This window comes from Leucoraja erinacea, chromosome 25, assembly GCF_028641065.1.
Source record: "Leucoraja erinacea ecotype New England chromosome 25, Leri_hhj_1, whole genome shotgun sequence".
Classification (NCBI taxonomy): Eukaryota; Metazoa; Chordata; class Chondrichthyes; order Rajiformes; family Rajidae; genus Leucoraja; species Leucoraja erinaceus.
This window is the reverse complement of record NC_073401.1, coordinates 18,945,695-18,967,270: the sequence shown is the minus strand read 5'-3', so window position 1 is coordinate 18,967,270 and position 21,576 is coordinate 18,945,695. Positions and strand designations below refer to the sequence as shown.

The window sequence follows — 21,576 nt, the reverse complement described above, 5'->3', positions numbered from 1 at the left end:
ATACTCTAAGTGCGGCCACACCGATGTCTTGAACATCAATAACATAACATCCCAACTTCTATACTCAATCCGCTGGTAATGAAGGTCAATGCAGCAAAGGCCTTCTTGACCAGTCTATCTACCTGTGGTGCTATTTTCAGGGAACTATGTACATGCACTCCTTGATCCCTTTGCTCTGTAACACTCTCCAGCGACCTGCTGTTAACTGTGAAGGTTTTGCCCTGTATGTTGAGATATATGTTGAGATATACAATTATACAATTGGTCACCTCACTCACCTCATATAAGAAGCGTACTGAAAGATTTTCCATTTCTTTTAATAGATATTATTTAGTGGTGATCTAATTTTAAGACACTAATTTCTTTCATTTTTACTCTTTCAGTCACCATTAGCCCTTTAAAGATTGTGATATTCAGTTGTGAATTGTCAGAATTGCATGTGTAACTCCACATTGTTCCAATACAAGATCTCTCAGTTGCCAGTAGTCAGCTTTATGAGAAGTATACACTGAATAAGCAGCATTATTCCAGCTACTGAATATTGTGCTGCTTCTTGAATGGAAATTGATAATGGGAAATGGTTAGCCAAATCACCCCCTCCACCCCCTCCCCCCCAAGGGTCTGGTATGGTTTGTGATTGACTGTGTTTAGCTGGTTAACAAAAAAAGGCACAAAGTGCTGGAGTAACTCAAAAGTGCTGAGTAACTCAGGCGGCATCTCCGGGGAACATGAATCGGTGATGTTTTCGATGGGGACTATTTTTCAGACTGATTTGTCATGGGAAGAACGTAGGAGGTGCAGGACAAAGCCTGGCGAATGGATGGGTAGGTGCGATTGAAGATGGTCGGCAGATCCAAAAGATGGACTTAATTGAAAATTGGCTTGGCCATAGAAGAAGGTAGTGATGGAAGGTTGTTAATTTGACGGGAGGTCTGTGACAAGTGGTGTTCTGCAGGGATCAGTATATATATATATATATATATATATATAAATGATTTAGACGAAAATGTAAGTTGGCAAGAAGAGCATGGTGACCTACCTCAATGACTACTGTCTGCTAGCACTTAGATCCACCTTAGTGAAGTCCTTTGAGAGATTGGTAATGGCACATATCAACTCCTGCCTCAATGATCATTTTCACTTTAAATATTAGTTGGCTTGTATGCATACCTTTAATATAATTAACAGTCCAGCTTGCCTGTCTATAACCTGAAGCATCACTATGGCTTAGAATCTATATACTGTACATCCCATCATTGAAAGCACAATAATGAAGAGAAATTGAGGATGGTGCACCTTATAATGCCAAAGAAGATTGTCCCTCGGGTATCAGGACATTAAAGTTGACATCGAATATCTTGTATTCTTGATGCCTTATATTAATTGCATTGCTTTTAATTTTTAGATGATCAAAATCTCAGTGAGGAATCCATTTTGGAGTCTGAGACGAGAGAACCAAATGGTGAAAGTAAGTTTATTGATATAGACATATCCATACAACTGATGCATGATAAACATAGAAATATATAAAATTGCTGCAGGAGTAGGCCATTCGGCCCTTCGAGCCAGCACCACCATTCAATATGATCATGTCTGATCATCCAAAATCAGTACCACGTTCCTGCTTTCTCCCCATATCCCTTGATTCTGTTAGCCCAAAGAGCTATATCACTCTTTGGGCTAACACATCCAGTAAATTGGCCTCCACTGCCTTTTATGGCAGAGAATTCCACATATTCACAACTCTCTGGGTGAAAAGGCTTTTCCTCATCTCAGACCTAAATGCCCTACCCCTTATTCTTACATCGTGGCCCCTGGTTCCGGACTTCCCTAACATCGGGAACATTTTCTGCATCTAGCCTGTCCAATCCCTTCAGAATTGTATATGTTTCTATAAGATCTCCTTTCATCCTAAATTCCAGTGAATATAAGCCCAGTCGATCCATTCTTTCTTCATATGTCAGTCCTGCCATCCCAAGAATTAACCTGGTGTACCTACGCTGCACTCCCTCAATAGCAAGAATGTCCTTCCTCAAATTAGGAGGCCTAAACTGCACACAATACTCCATGTGTGGTCTCACCAGGGCCCTGTACAATTGCAGTAGGTCCTCCTTATTCCTATACTCAAATCCTCTCACAGTGAAGGCCAACATGCCATTTGCTTTCTAAGATTCTCCGCTGAGAAGAGAAACATGAGCAAGCATTTTTACAGTGATCAGGCACTTCTGTGGAAAGAAAAATAGATTTTTGCTTTTTTTTTTACACTGTCTCCTGATCTGTGTCCTGCCATTTCTATATTTATTTCAGATTGTCAGTATATTCAGATATTTTATTTTCATATATGTAGTAACCAAATGCTTGAAGTGTTTTGATTTTTCATTCTTATGAATGGATTTTATATGTATCTATACATGTTTGTATTTAATTTTGATTGAATTGAAAGACACAACATGGAAAAGGGTCCTTCAGCCTACCGATCATCCATTCACAAAAGTTTTATATTATCCCACTTCTGCATCTGGTAGGAGCAATTTTACAGAAGCGGATTAACCTTCAAACCCACACTCTGGGATGTGGGAGGAAATCCGGAGGAAACCCACGTGGTCACAGAGAGAAAGTGCAAACAAAACACATGAGGTCAGAACCTGGATATCTGACACTGTGAAGCAGCAATTTTACCAGCTGTGCCACAAATCTGGTGTATTTAATGATTTTGGCTACACTTTTGAGGCAGCGCGCCTGTAGATCCCTTTGACGATGGGGAAATCAATATTTATGATGGACTGGACAACATCTATTCATTTCTGCAGCTTTCTTTGTTCCTGGTCATTCAAGTTACCAAACCAGTCCGTGATGCAACCAGTCAGCATGCTCTCTACCACATAGGTGTAAAGGTCACTGCATATTCTGCAGACCCAGTCTTGTAGCTATGTTTTTCAGATTTTGGATAACTCGATAAATTATGAAATAGAAATCCCCACCCAGAGTGTATTCTGGGATACGCTCAGTCCTTTTTCCAAGTGCAGTTCAATAATTCATCAGCTGCTGGAGGATGGTAATTCCGTCACCAAGAGGTTTCCTTACTCACCAGCTGCTATGTAATTGGAGCGTGGCATTTCTACGCTGTCACTCAGATCCTTAGCAATAAAGCCCAAATACTGTTTGCCTTTTGAATTGCTTGCTGAAACATATTAACTAACAGTGATTCTTACTCAAGTATTCCTTGTTGCTTCTGATAACCAGCACTGTGATTTCTATCATTTAAAAATATTCTAAACGTAGAACAGAACAGCATGAAACCTTCAGGGGGGAAACCAATATAGTTTGAATGCTTTCCTCATAGTCCATAACCTCAGCAATTTTGGTGTCATCTGCAAACTTACCAACCAACCCTCCTACATTTACATCCAAGTAATTTCTATAAATAGCAAACAGTAGATGTCCCACCACAAATTTCTGTGAACTCTACTGATCACAAACCTTCAGCCTCAATATTTTCCTTTCCTCCACTTCCCTTTGTCTTCTTTCAGTAAGTCAGACCTAAACCCATATGACCAAATCACTGTTTATTCTGTGCATTTTAATCTTCTGGATCAGCCTACAATGGGGGACTCCATCTGCCTCTTTTCAAATTATGATCTCATATTTCTCCACATTATATTCAATTGTTCTTTGTCTATTCATCTAGCCTGCCTATATCCTCCTGAAGCCTATCCACCACCTTCCTCAAAGCCCACGCTGCCAACAAGCTTTGTTTCTTCAACAAATCTAAATAGATTACTCTTGATGCCCTCATCCAAATCATTGATTGTGAAAAGTTAGTGTCCCAATGACAATCAGTCACAACATACATTCCAAAACAATCTTGCTATTGGATTGGTTGAGTCCGTCTCTTTTGGTGTCGAGGAAGCAATGGGATCTTATTTCAAAAGCTTGCCATTAGATTGGTCGAGTCAGATGATTTCAGTTTCAGAGCAACAATTGGAGATTTCAAAGCTTGCCATTGGAGTGGTAGAGTCAGTCTATTTCAGTATCAGAGCAGCAGCGGGAGATCTCAAAAGCTATCGAATTGGTTGAATGAATAAAATTGGCAAATTGAGCAGCCAATAAAAAAGATGATCACCTTTTCAGTCTATGTAAACGCCATAAAGAAGGTCTTAAAGGAAGAAAAAGCTGAGAATCAAAAAGATAATGGGGAATGAAAAAAATGGTTGAAAGAAAATTGAGAATAGTTCGGAAAGTTCTTCAAAGTTGTGGTTCAATACTTTGGTGCCATAACTTCACCGCTTCACCTTCACAAAGGAGTCTAGAGAATTATGGCATGTGGTCGACCGGAGCAGTGAAAATTTTACAAGGTCAACTCTTTTGGTGTTTGTAGTTATGGAATTAAACCTTTTACAATCATAATTCGTACCAAATTATGCATATATATAACATCAGTTAGATGTCAATCCACTACTGTACCAGGCAGATTTTTGTTTTTTTTCAGCAAGTCTTTGTTTACCAGGGAAACATTTTCCATTGTTTATTCAAAAGAAGACATCAGCACAGGAGGCTCTTTTCATGAAATGTCATTTCACTCTATTCTTTTTCTCATCTGTTTTTTGGCACTGAATTTTCTTGGGATATCATCAATAACAATTAATTTATTTGCATTTCAGAAGAGGTAACTCAAGGAGACCCTGATGTAGAAACATTAGAAATAATTTACACCTCGACTGCAGGTAAAAGTAATTGATTTAGGAGAATTGTCCTACTTTTGGTAATTCAGTGAATGCTTATTCAGCAATTACAGCAGGTATTAACAATGATTATATTTAATTATCAGACAATTATATGTGTATTATACAGTTAAAGGAGAACACAGTGAAACACCAGGTAGTCCTGTTGTTGCCCAGCTCATGGAATCCATAGGCACCTTGTGAGTTGTCTGCGGAGAATTTCAAGTTTTCTCCGTAACAGCATCCTCTGGATGCTCTGATATTCTCCCACTTAATTAGCTACTGTAAATTGTCCATAATGTAGGAGGACGAGAGGAGACTCTGGATGGAATTGATTGACAGATGGGATAAAATATGTTACAGAGAGATACATGGTGAAATGGGACTGGTGGATATGCTCTCAGAGCCTTAATGTCAAAAGTGTGATAAAGAAATGTGGGGTATTTAATATTTGGAAACCTGTATTTATGGAACACCTTTTACATCCTAAGAAAATGCCAAAGCACTTCACAACTAATGTCTTTTTTAAAGAGTAACTATATGTAGATAAACAGATTAACCAATTCATCCACACTCCTGTAAACCTCAAAAAGGTTGTTGATGTCAATCAAATTCAGTGGTTTAAATTGTGAAGTAAATGTAGGCTGGAATAAGGAGAAAGTATACGGGTCTTTTTAAACTATGCAAAGGAATATTTTGTTTGGTTTGAACAGGCAAAATATTTCTGATGCTATATGTTAGTGCTAAATTGAAAACCTAAAGTATGTGCTCAGATCTCTGGAACAGGATTTAAACATTGTGTTCACATTGAAAAACCTATGTCATGTGTTCTGCTGAAAATGAAGATGTCAAAGATTCACTGGTACAGAGAATACGGGAGAGAACTCAAGAAAGATATTAGGAGGGCAAAAGAGGACCAAGAAATGGCCTTAGCAAATAGGTTTAAGGAGAATCCTAAAACCTTTTATGTATATTGGAAGCAAGAGTGTAGTTTAAAAAAAAAGAGGTCCCCGCCGGGACCAACAGGGAAATCTATGCATGGAGCCAAGGAATATGAGCATGGTCCGAAATGAATATTTCTCATTGGTATTAACTAGGGTGAAGGATGTGCAGGCAGCAGAATTAAAGGAGAGGTAGGGTCGTATTCTGGAGAAGGTAGAGATCAGGAAAGCGGATGTGGTCGAAATATTAGGGTGGATAAATCTCCAAGATTTATCTAAAGGTACAAAGGGAATCAAAGCAGGAGATTGGTGGGGCTCTGATAGAGAATTGTTAACAATGGATAAAATAATAGAAGTCTGAGCAGAGCTAATGCTCTGCCCTTATTCAAAAATGGCAGTAGGGATAAGCCTGTAGGGATAAGCCTGTAGGGATAAGCCTGTAAATAACAGGCTTACTTCACTGGTAGGAATGTTAGATGCATACAGCATGGAAACAGCTCCAACTCATCCAAGATGCCCCATCTCAGATTGTCCCAGTTGACAACGTCGAGCTCATATCGTTGTAAACATTTCCTATCCATGTACCATTCCAAATGTCTTTTTTAATGTTGTTATTGTACCTGGTTCAACTACTTCTTGCAGCTCATTCGAGATACGTAGTACCCTCTCTGTGAAAAAGTTGCCCCTTGGATTTCTATTAAATCTTCCACCTCATGCCTTAAACCTGTGCCCCTTAGTTCTTGAAAAAGACGGTGCATTCAACCCATCTATTACCCTCGTGATTTTATAAACCTCTGAGTTCACCCCTCAGCCTCCTAGCCTGCCCAATCTCTCCCATAGCTCAAGCCTTCAAATCCTCATGACATTCTTGTAAATCGTCTCTGCACTTTTTCCAGCTTGATAGCATCTTTCCTAAGGCTGGGTGACCAAAACTGAACACAAACTTCAAATGCAGCCTCATCGACGTCTTGTATAACAATAACATAATGTACCAACATCCAAGGCTTCTACCTGTGACACCACTTTCAGGAAACTATGCCCCTGTACTCCTCAATCCCTTTGCTCAACAACACTTCCTTGGGCCCTATCATTCAGTGTGAGGTCCTGCCCTGGTTTAAGTTCTCAAAATGCAACATCTCACATTTATGAGATGTGAATTTTGAATTGGGGAATGGGTTATGCTGGGGGAACAGTTGAGTGGCGGAATATTGCGTTGGGGAAAGGGTTGCGTTGGGGGACCAGGCCTCCCATGTGTCCCACTTAGTCTAGTTTTCTATGAACCTGATGCTGTGGCACTTCAGACTTCTAGAGGAAGAGCAGGCTTAAGGCACGATTTGGCGATAGTAAATAAATTTGCTAATTGGCCAAATTTAACATTGCACATTTTTAACATGAATATTTTAAGCGATGTGGATTTTAACTTTTTTCATAGATGAAAGAATTGTTGGCATACTGTTCATTTTTTGTGTAAAGAAAACAATGATATTATGCAGGAATCTCACACACCACTGGTCTCCTCCGCCTAGATTGAGGTTTATTATTGTCATACGGCTGAGGTACAGTGAAAAGCTTTGTTTTGCATGTTATCCAATCAAATCAGATTTTACTATACATAAGTACAATCAAGTCAGACTAAAGTACAATAGAACAAAGGGTAAGATAAAGCGAGCTGAATATAAACCTTTAATCACAACATGATTTTTGTGTCATTTATTTTGTCAGTGTACATCAAAGCAGATGCAATTTAAAAATCTCCACGATGTTCTTTGGTACCAAGTATTTTAATAATAACTAAAATAAAATTAATGATCTTTTGAAATTATATTGCAGATAATTCTGATGTTAAGAAAGGTGACGTTGTGTTACTTGAAGAATATCCCAAATCACGGGAAAAGGAATCTGCTGACGAAGGTCAAAAATTCATATTGACTGGTTGAATTTTATGCTAAAAATATGCTAATGTATGTCAGTAGGTCAGTCACTTCATATTGGTGACATAGGCACAGACTGTCTGTTCTGATGGAAATTATAACTTATTCCAATTTGGCCTGTAAATACATACTATGTGCGAAATTCATTTTTTCATGCTGCATCACCTAATATCCAGACTTTCCATGAATCTTTCCAGTGAACCTTGCATTCACTTATGTACCCATTAACAATCATTGATTCGTAACTCTCACAAAGGAAGATCAAGTTTCAAGTTACATTTATTGTCACATGCACCAATTGGTACTGTGAGATTTGAGTTACCATGCAGCCTTACGAATAAAAAGAACACAATAGGATTTAACATAAACATCCTTACACAGCGGGATCAATGTTTTCCACTGTGAGGGAAGGTAATAAAGTTCAGTAATCTTCCTCTTTGTTTACTCGTGATCGTGGCCTTTGAGCCCTCCGCAGTCGCCGCTATGTACGGCCCTCTCGCCGGGGTGATGGAACTCCAACGTCGGAATGGAAGAACACACTCAGTAGCTTGGAGTATCCGAATCGGCCACTTCCTACAGGAGACCGCGACTCCCAAAGTCCACAGGCCGAGCTGGGCGGAGCTCCAACACTGCGAACCCGGCAAAAGATCCCAGGACTCCGCGATGTTAAAGTCAGCGCTGCCCTCAGCTGGAAGCTCCACAAATCACAGCTCCACGGGTGTTAATCAGCAGACCCAACACTCCGGAGCTCCAACACTGGCGATCACCGGCAAGGCATCGCCCCACTCCGCGATGGAATACAGTGCTTCGCCACTGCTGAAGCTTTGGCTGGTCTAATGCAGCTAAATAATTCACTTTCTGACAGACCAAAATCCAGTTACTTGCCTCAGCTACTGCCAATAGTATCCCCAAGCCATGACTTCTACCACCACAAAGGACAAAGATTTAGGTGCATGTTCAGGTCCATGTCACACAAAAAAATCTGATTTGAAAATTCCTTCATTGTCACTGAGGTGGAAACCTGGAGCTCTCTCCCCATTAGCACTGGAAGTACCTTCAGCAGAAGGATTCCAGCGGTTCAAAACATTATCCAGTGACTCTCCTTTGTCTATCCTGCTATTAACTTTCTAGAGAACATAACAGAGTACAATAGAGAGTATATTGATTGAGTACATCATGGCTTGTTTCGGCTACTCGAACACCCACGAACAAAGGAGATTATAAAAAGTGGTGCCTGGACCATCACGGCTGCTAACCTCCCTATCATCGAAGGAATCTTAGAGACGCTGCTTTAAAAAGGCAGCCGGCATCATCAAGAACCCACACCACCCTGGCCATGCTCTTGTTTCATTCATGCCAGCAAAAAGGTATAGGAACCCGAAAACCATGACCTCCAGATTCAAGATCAGTTTCTTTTCAACACCCATGAGTCTACTGAACACTACAATCACCAACTGAACTTCAAACTACGAACTGTTATAGTTCTAGGAACTTTGGGCTTTTTGTTTTGCACTATGTAAGAGCTTTTTATTATTGAAGTTCTATTTGTTTTGTTTATTATACAGTATTATCTATTGAGTACCGTGCTTATAAATCTGTTGTGCTGCTGCAGGTAAAATGTCATTGTTCTTGTTTCAGTGCATGTGACAATTAAACACCCTTGACCTCTTAAATCAAAGCCATGCTGTCTCTCACATCAGCCCTTATCCATATGCTGATGGATCCTGGCTCCCAGAATCCCCTCCAATAAGTTACTCACCACTGATAGAAGGCTCACTGACTTGTCCTTGCAGCCCTTCTTAAATAAGTACACCACATTATCCACTCACCGGCTTTCTGGTACATCCTCCATGGCTAAAGCCAGACCCCCAGCTATTTCTTGTGCAAGAAGAAACTGCAGATGCTGGTTTATACTGAAAATAAACACAACAAGGAGAAAAGCAATAGGTGTCATTTTGGGTCGAGACCCTAATATCTAAGTGTCCCCTCTCCCTGACTCTGAGTCTGATGAAGTGTCTTGACTCAATATCACCTATTTATTTTCTCCAGAGATGCTGCCTGACCTGCTGAGTTAGTCCTGCTTTTTACGTCTATATTCCCAGCAATTTCTTCTCTCGCTTTCCACAATGTCTGAGGATGTACTTGCACAGCACTTGGGGATTTATCCACTGTAATATTCTTTTAGACAAGTGGCACCTCCTCTTTTGTATTCCAGATATGGTCTAACATGTCAACTATTAATTTCCCTCCATTCATTTGCTTCCGTGCCCTTCTCCTCAGCATGATGGCTCCTGCCCAGTGATGAAACTATTCCAAGTATTTTTTGCAAAACCTGACGACATTTTACTAGTTATGCAAGGAATTATAATATCTGTTGGAGAGAATTTTGTGTTTAACCTGTACCTCAATCTAGCTTTCACATGTGTCGCAATTAACCTCTTAATTACTGCTCAGATAGGAACAGACACAAATAAAAACTTGGACAGCACTGGTGAGTTTCTTAAACTAATCAGTTGATTCAAGTCCTTGACAGCATGCACTGGGACACACGCCAAGAGAACCCAAAGTGTTTCAATGATTTGCTGCACCCACACATTTTTATATTCTCACAACACAATTATTTACATGCAGATTTCATGTATTTGAAATAATGCATCATTGATCGATGTCACTATACACTTTCATCCTTGAGTTTTCAGTTATCTTCAAGCTTTTTCTTGTTATTCAGAAAACCATTCTCCCATTTGTCTGACAAATAGGTGCAAGAAAAGACACCTCTATTTCCTGATCAGTTTTATTGCCCTGAGCCTGGTTTACAATCCTGGTGTTTATTTTAATATCAGCTAGCTGTGCCTTGGAATCTAAACACATTCTAAACCTGTCTATTGCCTCTCCTAACATCCTTACAGTTTCTTCACTATGTTGGTCTATTTCACCATCATGCTTCCCCAGTATGTAAGCTCGTGGGTTAAACATATTACAAGCTGCTCATCTTTTTCTTGAACTTTTCAGTATTTCCTTTCATCAATAAATAATAAAATGATGTAGATGAGAACATTGTAAAAGTCATTGTGAGATAAATATTGTCCAAGAATAAATATATTCCTGAGTTTTTCTCTTTTAGAACAAATTAAAAAAATAATCGGCGAGTATTAATCTATTTTGTGCAATTCCAATCCTAAGTACGATTAACTTTATTATTCCAGATGCTGAAATGCCTGGGAGACGTGAAGATGGATTGATTGATGCAAGTACACAAACAATAGCAAAACCTTCTGAAGAAAAACCTTCTGATGTTCTTTCAGGTTAACTGTTAATTTCTTCTTTGGAAATATATTTGTGTGTTGCCCTTTGTGCCAATCAGTATATGTAAAATATAAGAAAATATGACTAAATAAATTACGGCTGGAATTATGTCTTTGAGCAGAAACCCTTACAAGACCCAGCTCACTTAAGTTGTGTCTTATCCAGGTGTAAGACAAAATTAACATTTTTTCCTACAGTTATGTTTTTTTCAGGAATAGCCACGGCCATTGTTATTGACCTAATTCAAAGGATGGTGGGGTGGGAAATAGCAAGGAAGCTCAAATTCACATTTTTCCTTAGATTGATGAATTTTCTTCACGTAGAAGTACACCATGTTGTGTAAGTATTTGTCTGAAACAGTGATTGTGTTTCAACAAGATACTTTATAGAAGAGATTTTGGTGACTGGAATTTTATTTACTAAGGGGCTACACAAGGCTAAGCAGTATCAGTAATCAAATCTTATAAGAAGCAGTCATGTGTACTAAAATTGGTAGTGTGGCTGATATTGAGGAAGGTATCTGTGGACTTCTAATCTGACTAGCTACCCTTTTTATGCATGTCAAACCAGGTGCATACTGGTATATATGTTTACCAAAACCAGGGCAGAATGGGAAGGGGAGTTAAAATGTTCTGCATTTTCCTTCCAATTCCCATTTCCATACTGACCATTCTGTCCTGGGCCTCCTCCACCGTCAGAGTGAGGCCACACGCAAATTGGAGGAACAACACCTTATATTTTGTTTGGGCAGCTTATGTTGAGTATGAGTATGAGTATTGATTCCTCTAATTTCAAGTAACTCTTGCAATCCATCTCTCTCCATCCCTCCCCAACTCTGGTCATCCTGCTAGTTTCACTGTTTGTATCCCTTCGTTATCACCTATTTCACTGCCAACAATGGACCATTGTGGGCTCCACCCTTCCTTGGTCAGATTCAGATTCAGATTCAATTTTAATTGTCATTGTCAGTGTACAGTACAGAGACATCGGTCATCGGTGCTGGCTCTGTTTTGATGTATACATTTCCGTATCTCTAGTTTCCCTCTTCCCTGACTCTCAGTCTGAGGAAGGGTCTCGTTATGAAATGTCACTTTTTTTTTTAACTAGACATGCTGCCTGACCCGCTGAGTTACTCCAGCATTTTGTGACTATCTTCGGTGTAAACCAGAATCTGCAGTTCCTTCCTAAACATTGTGGTAAACCTCTTCTGCTCCATCTCCAATGCCTCTATATCCTTCCTGAGAATCAGGACTCCACATAATATGTTATACCACTGTAACACAACTTACCAGGTTTCAGAATCGCACATGAAATAGGCAAGAATGCTTTGTGCTTTCCTTGCCTGTACATCAGATCTCCTAAGTGGCCAGCCATTTACTGTATACTTTTTGCTTTGCCCTCACAAAATGCATCACCTCACACTTGTCCAGATTAAACTGCATCTGTCATTTCTTCACCCAAATTTTCAACAGATCTACAACCTGCTTTATCTTTTGACAACCCTCTTCACTATCCATAATTCTCCAAATTCCCATGTTGTCTCAAACTTTTTAATCAACCCACCTCTATATTCATGCAAATCTTTTACATTTGTTCTAAACACATTTTTTACCATGGATAAAGGCAGGAGGACTGAATAACTTGGGGCTGTTACTGGAAATGTCTTGGGAGCAATGAGTATTATGGTGGAGGAGATGCTGAAGGTCATGACGCGTCTGAAGGTAGACAAATCTCCTGGACCTGATCAGATATACCCGAGGCCACTGTGGCATGCTAGAGACAAAATTCCAGGACCCTTGACTGAGATTTCCGAGTTGTCATTAAATACTGGAGGGTGGCAAATGTTGTGCCTCTATTCAAGAAGGACTTCAGGGAAAAGGTTGGGAGCTACAGGATAGTGAGCTTAATATCGGTGGTCTGAAACGTACTAGAGAGTATTTTGAGGGATAAGATATATACGCATATTAGATGGACATGGGTTAATTAGAGATAGTCAGCATGGTTTTGTACGTAGGAAATCGTGTCTTACGAATCCGATTGTTTTTTGATGATGTGACCAAAGACCATCCATGTTGGTGGCGGAGCAACTCATTGTTGCAGCGGCCCCTACAGTCTGTCTGTCTTTTGAAAATTTTTTGTCTAGTTAAATGTAGTTGTTCGTGTTTTTTAATGCTGTTTTTAACTGTGTATATGTGGGGGGAGGGGGAAACTTTTAAAAAATCTCTTCCCTGCACGGGAGACCCGACCTTTTTCCAGTCGGGTCTCCGTTGTCGTTGGGGTCCAGCACCATGGAGCGGCCTCCAGCCGGAACGACCTGGGGGCTCCAGTCGTGGAGCTGTGGACTACTCACCATCGTGGGACTGGCCGGCCTCGGAGTGTGGGGAGCGGTGGTGGCTCGCTGCTGCGGCCCGACCCCGGAGCTCGGATGCTTCAGCTGCAGCCGCAGGTCCAGTGGACTGGAATATCGAGAGCTTGCGAGTCCGGGTGGAGACCGCTTTTCGGAGCTCCCGCAATGCGACTTCTCCTGCAATGTTGCGGGGTTGAAACTACCCGGAGTGGGGCCATACATCGCCCGGCGCAGCCTAAAATGGCCGTGGGACTTACCATCGCCCGCCTGGGGCTTCAACATCGGGAGAAAAATGGTGCAAGGGAGAGAAAAGACTTTGCCTTCCATCACAGTGAGAAGGAGATTCACTGTTATGGCTGTTTGTGTAAATTGAATTGTTTGTATGTCTTCTAGGAATTGTCTCTGTTTGTATGGCTGTGGAAACTGAGTTTCGTTTGAGCCTCACTGCGGTTCAAATGACATGTAATAAATATTCATTCATTCATTCAAGAGGCTGATGAAGGCAGAGCTGTAGACGCTGTAGATTTGTATTTGAGTCGTCAAGAATTGCAGCAAGATCTTGATTGCTGGGCAGGTGTGCTGGAATTTACTGGAATTTAATACAGAGAAATGTAATGTACTGCATTTTTGGAGCATTAACACGGGCAGGACCACTGAACAGCAGGACTCTGGGGAATGTTGTAGATCAGAGGGATTTTGGAGTACATGTACATGGCTAGTTGAAAGTGGTATCACAGGTAGATAGGGTGGACAAAAAAGCTTTTGACACATAGGCCTTCATCAGTCAGAGTATTGAGTGTAGAGGTTGGGAGGTTATGTTGCAGTTATATTTGACGTTGGTGAGGCTGCATTGAGAGTATTATGTTTAGCTCTGTGCACCATGTTATAAGAAAGATGTTGTCAAACTGGAAAGGGTGCAAAGATTTAAGAGAATGGTGTCAGGACTCGAGAGCCTGCGCTATAGAGAGAGGTTAAGTATGCTTGGGCTCTATTCCTTGGAGTATGCGGGTGCACACAATCATGAAAGGAATATATAAGATAGGCACAGTCTCTTGCCTAGAATAGGGGAATGAACAACCAGGGGCCATAGGTTTAAGGGGAGGGGGGAAAGATTGAATAAGAACTTGAGGGGTAACTTTTTCACACAGTGTTGGGTGTATGGACCAAGCTGCCAGGGGGGTAGTTGAGGCAGGTAGTATTGCAACATTTAAGAAATATTTGGACAGGTTCATGGATAGAATAGGTTTGGAGGAATATGGACCAAACATGGGCAGGTGGGACTAGTGTAGATGGGACATGTTGGACGGTGTGGGCAAGTTGGGCAGAAGGGCAGAAGGGCCTGTTTCCACACTGTATGACTATGATTGTGAAAACTACCATTCCTAAATACTGTTAAATTTGACTTTTCAGACGTTGGAACATTTAGAAAAGAGACAGTAGATGGAACGGAAATGAAAACAACAACTCCAAACAACCAGTTGGGTAATGTTTCATTCTTTCATTTGGAGACAAATAATGGTTCTGTGTGTGTATTGGTCAGTGCTACTTTACAAAGCCAATTGCTTCTACCTTGAGAAATTCTGTGGAAGATTAACCTGCCCTCAGCTGCTGCCGAGGCCTCTTTCTCATTATTTATCTGGAAGACTGGGGAATGGGTTCTATTTAAGAAGAGATGCAAAGAAAAATACAATACTGGGAATTGTAGACCAGTTAGCCTAAAAGCAGTCGGAAACCTACTGGAGAGGATTATGAGGGATAAGATACACATGCATTTACATAGACATCGTTTGATAGTCAGCATGGTTTTGGGAGATTGTGAATTGCAAATTTGAGTTTTTCGAAGAAGTAACCAAAAAGGTTTACGAGGGCTGAGCCATAGGTATAATTTATTTGGACTTCAGCAAGACTTTTGATACAGTTCAAAGATAGACACAAAATGATGGAGTAACTCAGCAGGGCAGGCAGCATCTCTGGAGAGAAGGAATGGGTGACGTTTTGGGTCGAGACCCTTCTTCAGACTGATAAGGTTCCACAGACAGGCTGCTCTCAAAGGTTAGTAGATCACATGGGATCCATGGAGAGCTAGCCAAAAGGATACAGATTTGGCTTCATGGCAGGAAGTATAGAATGATGGTGAAAGGTTGTCTTTCAGACGAGAGGCATGTGACCAGTCATGTGCCTCAGGTGTCGATGCTGGCCGTATTGCTGTTTGTCACATTTCAATGATTTGGATAACAATATACAAAGCATGATTAGTAAGTTTTCAGATTACACTGAAATAGGTGATATCATGGACAGTGGAGATGGTATCAAGAATTACAGTAAGATCTTGATCAGCTGTTCAAGTGAGCTGAAGAACGGCTATTGGAGTTTCATTCAGATAAGTGTAAGGTATTCCATTTTGGGTTGTCAAACCTAGGCAAGACCTTCATCGTTAACGGTGGGGCCCCAGATAGTAGAGCCAAGAGATCTATGCATAGTTCCCTGAAAATGTTGTCACGGGTAGTTCAGGTGGTGAAGAAAGCTTTGACCTCCTTCAGTCAGGGTATTGAGTATAGAAGTGAGATGTTATGTCACAGTTGTACAAGATGGTGGTAAAACCACACTTAGAGTATTATGTGGTGATCCAGCTATAGGAAAGGTGACATTAAGCCAAAAAGATGCAAAGAAGATGTACATGGATGTTTAAAGAGCAAGACAAAATATTATCATGTTGGAAGAGGTTGGATAGGCTAGGACTTTATTCCACAGGGCACCAAAGGCTGAGATGTGATCTTATAGGGGTGTATGAGAGGAAAAGATAAGGTGAATGCAGTCTTTTTCCCAGTGTAGGGAAGATCTAAAGGGCAAAGGTTTGAGGTGATGTAGATCAGTGTCACTCATGTTACGAGTCATACTATAGCTCCGCCCACTGCTTTAATAGAAAGCCCACTTTATCTTTCTTCCCCAGTCTTGAGTTATGTGTTAAGATGAAGTTACCTATGCTGTATTACTAATAAAAGTCTTTGGATCTTAATCACTATACTACAGGATGGTATTATCGTAAAATCCACAAGGCTGTAGTCCCTGCTTCACTGCACAGCAAGTATTTTATCGCTGTTCATGCAGGGCACCCAGGCACTGAAGCAACTGTCCTACGAGCAAAAAACATGTTTTACTGGCCTGGTATGGCTGAATACATCCTCGAGAATGTGGCATGCTGTGCAGTGTGTAACAACTTGGCACCTCATCAACAAAAGCAACCATTTCTCTCACACCCAGCCCTCACTGTTGCCCTCCCGTGGTCAGCAGTGGCAACTGACATATTTGAGTGGCATGGCAAGCAGTACCTGGTACTTGTCGACTTGTATTCCGGTTGGTTTGGCATCGACTTTCTGAGCAGCCCCACTTCTCATGGGGTAGCTCTAAAACTCACTCGCCATATTGCAGACCACGGAACTCCTTGCATACTATCTGATAATGGCAGTCAATTTACCAGCCAACACTTCAAAGTGTTTGTTGTACTCTGGGGTTTTCGCCACATCACCTGCAGCCTTGAATATCCACAGTCAAATGGACTGGCTTTGGTTTGGAAATGCTAAAGCTGTGTTGCCTAATTAAAGTTCCCTTGCCTAATTAAAGTTCCCTTGCCTAATTAAAGTTGCCTTGCCTAACTAAAGTTGCCTTGCCTAACTAAAGTTGCCTTGCCTCACTAAAGTTGCCTTGCTTCTATATAATTAAAAGTCTAATCTTGACCACTTCCTGTTTGCGCTTTATATTGATTTTTTTTTAAACGATACCACGTATGGCTGTGATTTTTGGTCATCTTACACTCCCCCTCCGCTCATCAGGTGCTGTGGATTTTTCCCATCGATGAAAAATAAAAGGGTTATTAGTGTTTTAAAAAATGTTGAGATTCTCTCCTGTCAATCACGCCATGAAGGCCACGCCCCTTCTGGTGCGAGGGGGAGGGGCTATAAAACCCAGAAGTGTGGGCGTGGCTCTGTCTCTGCAAGATGGAAGAGGGAGAGGTCACGACTCGCTGTCTTTAGTGGCTTTGTACCCTGCTTGAAATGGTATGAAACTGCATTTGAATTTGGTGGCCTTGCACCCTGCTTGAAATGGAATTTCAAGGAATAGCCGTGAGTCAACTACCAGCCCACCAGCCATGAGTGAGTGAGCTGCCAGCACAACAGGCTTGAGTGACTGAGCCTCCATCCCAAGAATCCATTTGGCCCACAATGTCCATACTAGCCCTCTGGAAACCAGTCCAGCCCACAACACCCATACTAGCTCTCCAGAACCCCCCCTCCCCACTGGAATTTGGTGGGGAGGTGGAATATTGCATTGTGGGATCAGCCCTCTCATGTGATACTGGGACCCAACGGGTCCCACTTAGTCTAGTATTAATATAGATCTAGAAATAATGCTGACTTAGTTGATGTGAAAGTGATGTATGATTGCAACATTTTCTTTCTCAGCAAATCAATTCATACATGTTCCTGTCTTCCCAATGCAGATAAAGCACCTGCTCAGCTGAAACATGCTTTCGTGCAAACCTTGTCCGCAGGTAAATGTTTCATATTTCCTGGATTTCACATTTCGTTAAGTTTTCTGTTACCTGACACTTCAAATTCTTCATCTTCTCCCACTTTGATTCTCTGTCAATGGCCTCCTGTTACCAATGGCCAAGTCACTGGATGGATTGAAGAGAGTTAGATAGAGCTCTTGGGGCTAGTGGAATCAAGGGATATGGGGAGAAGGCAGGCATGGGTTATTGATTGGGGACGATCAGCCATGATCATAATGAATGGCAGTGCTGGCTCGAAGGGCCGAATGGCCTCCTCCTGCACCTATTTTCTATGTTTCTATGTTATAATGAAAACCAATGTAAATTTGAAGAACAGCAATATCATCATCCATCCTTCATGGGCGGCACAGTGGTGCAGCTGGTATAGCTGCTGTTTCACAGCACCAGGGATTGATCGTGACCTCAGGTGCTGTCTCTGTGGAGTGTGCATGTTCACCATGTGACCACATGGGTTTCCTCTGAGTGCTCCGGTTTCATCCCATATCTCAAAAGCGGGCGGGTTTGTAGGTTAATTGGCCCTCCGTAAATTGCCGCCAATGTGTAGGAGGTAGAGATGAAAATAGGATACCATAGAACTCGTGTGAATGGATGGATTGATGGTTGGCGTGGACTCGGTAGACCGAAGAGCCTGGTTCCAGCTATATCTCTAAACCACATCTGAGTATATGGCTGCCCCTGCGAACAAAATCAAATTATGCAATTTCAGGTAAATTTGCATAATTTCCAGCAAAATTGACACTACACGGCTAGCTGCAGGAAGGTTTGCTGTTTGGCTGTGGGCTGTTGGGCATGTTTCTGTGCTATCTCTCTCTATGAATCTTTGACTTTGAAATTATACCTGAAAAATCATTTGCAAAGTCATAATATGTCATTGTTTGCTGCAATCAATGAGTTGGACATAATCTTGTAAACAAGTTCTTGCACATCTTGCATCCCATCACTCCCTCAACCCATGGTAAGTCGATGGCTCCTTCATTGTGGACATGCCCAGAGTTTGAAGACATCGGCTGCTGAGAAATTTGTCATTGGTTACTGCCTCCTGAAAGTATTTGTACGATGACTTTAGTTGGCCGAGACTGAGTTCTTCTTTCTCAACTTAGGCAAAGATTCAATCTAATGTTTCAACACGGTGGCACAGGTGTGTAGGGGCTGTCCCACTTGGGCGACCTAATTGGCGAGCTTAGAAGAGTTTAAAAAAAAAATGACATGTTGAAGACCTCCTTCGACTATGTAGAAGACCTTCTTCGAGCTCCTTCGTCTATGTTGAAGACTAGCTTTGTCTAGTTACGACTAGCTATGACTAACATCGGGAAAATTGGACACCGAATAGTGGAGAGTGAAGACGATCTCCTTCGACCTCCCTTCAACTATGATGAAGACTATCTAAGACTACCTTCGACTTCTCTTGATTATCTACAACTAACATGCCGACCTACTACGAATACACCTACGAGTAAAAAAAGTATCGATTTTTTCCATGGCGACCTTTTTTTACTCACGGGCATTTTTTAACATATTGAAAAAATGGCGCGACCTTGCTGAGGCTTCGAGTACATGGAGACCATTCTCGAGCATGAAGGAGAGTTACGAAGACCTCCTACGATCTCGTGTCGACCATGCTGCAAGTACGAGTCGAAGGCAAACTCGCCAAAACTCGTGGATTAGGTCGCCCAAGTGGGACAGGCCCTTTACAGTGCCAGAGGCCCAGGTTTGATCCTGACCATGGGTGCTGTCTGTATGGAGTTTGTATGTTCTCCTCTTGCCCTGCGTGGGTTTTCTCCAGGGTTTCCTTCCACACTCCAAAGACATACAGGTTTCTATGTTAATTGGCTTGGTAAATTTTTTAATTGTCTCTCATGTGTAGATTGTGTTAGTGTGTGGGGATCGCTGGTCGGCACAGACTCGTTGAGACAAAGTGCCTATTTCCGCACTGTATCTCTAAACTAAATAGTTTAAGTGCACTAGCATTGTAGATCACATGCCTTGCTTGTTGTGATTTTCATGGTTTGCATCTTTAGTGAAGTAGTATGGAAATTCCATTCTCACAAAAATATGACCCTGATCTTGCTGATATTTTGCTGATAATATGTTGACTTCAGTTGAGACCTTCCTGGAGAGTGCGAGATTGACCGGCAGCAAATTTACTCTTGTTAATAAAGCCAGATAATTTTTTATAAATGTTTATTTTTCAAATTTGAAGAGAATGAATTGGAAATATTTTATTTTCAGATTTAAATATTAGACTCACCTGACCATAAGATTCATTCATCCATTCCCTCAATTCCCACTGCCCATGGCACACATGCAAACTAAAGATAAACCAGCTTTATTCCCACTACTCCAATAGTTTGGAGAAGAATCCCGACCAGAAACACCATCTGTCCATTTCATTTCACAATTGCTGTCTGTCCTGCTGAGTTCATCCAGCAGTTTTTTTCCCTTGCACTTCCTTTTTGTTAATAGCTCATGTTTACACATCTTTCAGTCAGCTTCTCCACTGGATGACTCATTCAATTTCTCCTGTTTCTATCCTATCCTAGGCTTTTATTTTTGCTCTCTCCAACCCTTCTTTTTCTGTAACATTTTTTAATGTTTTTTTGCAAATAGAGTGAAAGTCATTTGAAACATTAATTCTGCCTCTTGATCCACAGATGCTGTTCAAGATCAGTTTTTCCTTCACATTTCCAGTATCTGCAACATCTTGCTTTCAGCAGACCGGAACCCATAATTTCAACAGTTTCAGTATAAAGGAACCAGGAATAATATTGCCATGAGAAAGTTGATGTAAATGAGTGAAAATTGTGTTTTCTTATCTTTCTCAGCACATCAATTCATATATGTTCTTGTCTTCCCTATGCAGAAGAAGCACAGCAGCGTAATGCCATTGTTCAAACCTTGGTATCAGGTAAAATTTTCACAGTTGTCCGTTAACTGTATATTTCTTACCAGGAGAGCTGTGGGTGCAAACTTAATGGAAATTACATTTAGTCGTAAACACAGGGGAACGGCATTCCCCAACTTTTCCGTTTCCAGCAAAGATCCTAAAGTGGCGATAAGAAATGGGTGGCGTTTCAGGTTGAGACCCTTCTTCAGACTGAGTCAGGGGAAAGAGGATCATCAGATATAGACGGTACTAAGGCCAAATTAATGGAAGATATGCCTATATCTCCCGTTTCCCTTTCCCTTGACTGTCAGTCTGAAGAAGGGTCTCGACCTATTCTGCTTTAGGATAGTTGCTTTCGTCCGTCTGTCCACGCGTTCACTCGCTCTTGATACCGGCGCTTCTCCCCTCAGACTCCGCCACACACACACACACACACACACACACACACACACCATGTCCAGCAGATCGATGCGTGCCGAGACCAGGAGCAACGCGAAGGATGACATTAAACGGGTCATGGCAGCTATTGAAAAAGTATGGAAATGGTAAGGGGGAAATGTTTTTAAAACACCCTAAGGAAATAGATGTTTAGTAAAAAAAAAGGGGGCCGGCGATCGCTCCGTGTCCGTGACGGAGGGAAGAGGGGGGGGGAGGAGGATAGCTTGAGTGGGTGCAGGATTTTCTGTAGCTCCTTCCAAATGGCAATATTTTGTATGTTCAAAGTTAATAAGGAGGACTAGGCAGGAATATCAAAATGATCACCTGTAGCTGAGAACAAAAAGATGATTTGTGCATGAAGAAGCCATGGTCAAAGCAAAGATACTAGAGCGGAGACAGAAGCTGGTTACAAAAATGATGCTAAAGATTACCCATGAT

The 21,576-nt window shown here is 41.4% G+C and overlaps 1 protein-coding gene across 1 annotated transcript in view; it reads left to right on the top strand.

The window, feature by feature from the left end:
* The window catches only part of LOC129709485 (caspase recruitment domain-containing protein 8-like), a 60,810-nt gene that overhangs the window by 8,503 nt on the left and 30,731 nt on the right, over positions 1-21,576 (top strand). Inside the window, exons 2-8 of the mRNA XM_055655909.1 lie at positions 1,406-1,468; positions 4,662-4,724; positions 7,493-7,573; positions 10,800-10,898; positions 14,657-14,728; positions 17,745-17,795; positions 20,677-20,721. Coding sequence (XP_055511884.1) covers positions 10,808-10,898; positions 14,657-14,728; positions 17,745-17,795; positions 20,677-20,721 — 259 coding nt within the window. The 5' untranslated portion in view covers positions 1,406-1,468; positions 4,662-4,724; positions 7,493-7,573; positions 10,800-10,807. The remainder of the gene's footprint in view (positions 1-1,405; positions 1,469-4,661; positions 4,725-7,492; positions 7,574-10,799; positions 10,899-14,656; positions 14,729-17,744; positions 17,796-20,676; positions 20,722-21,576) is intronic.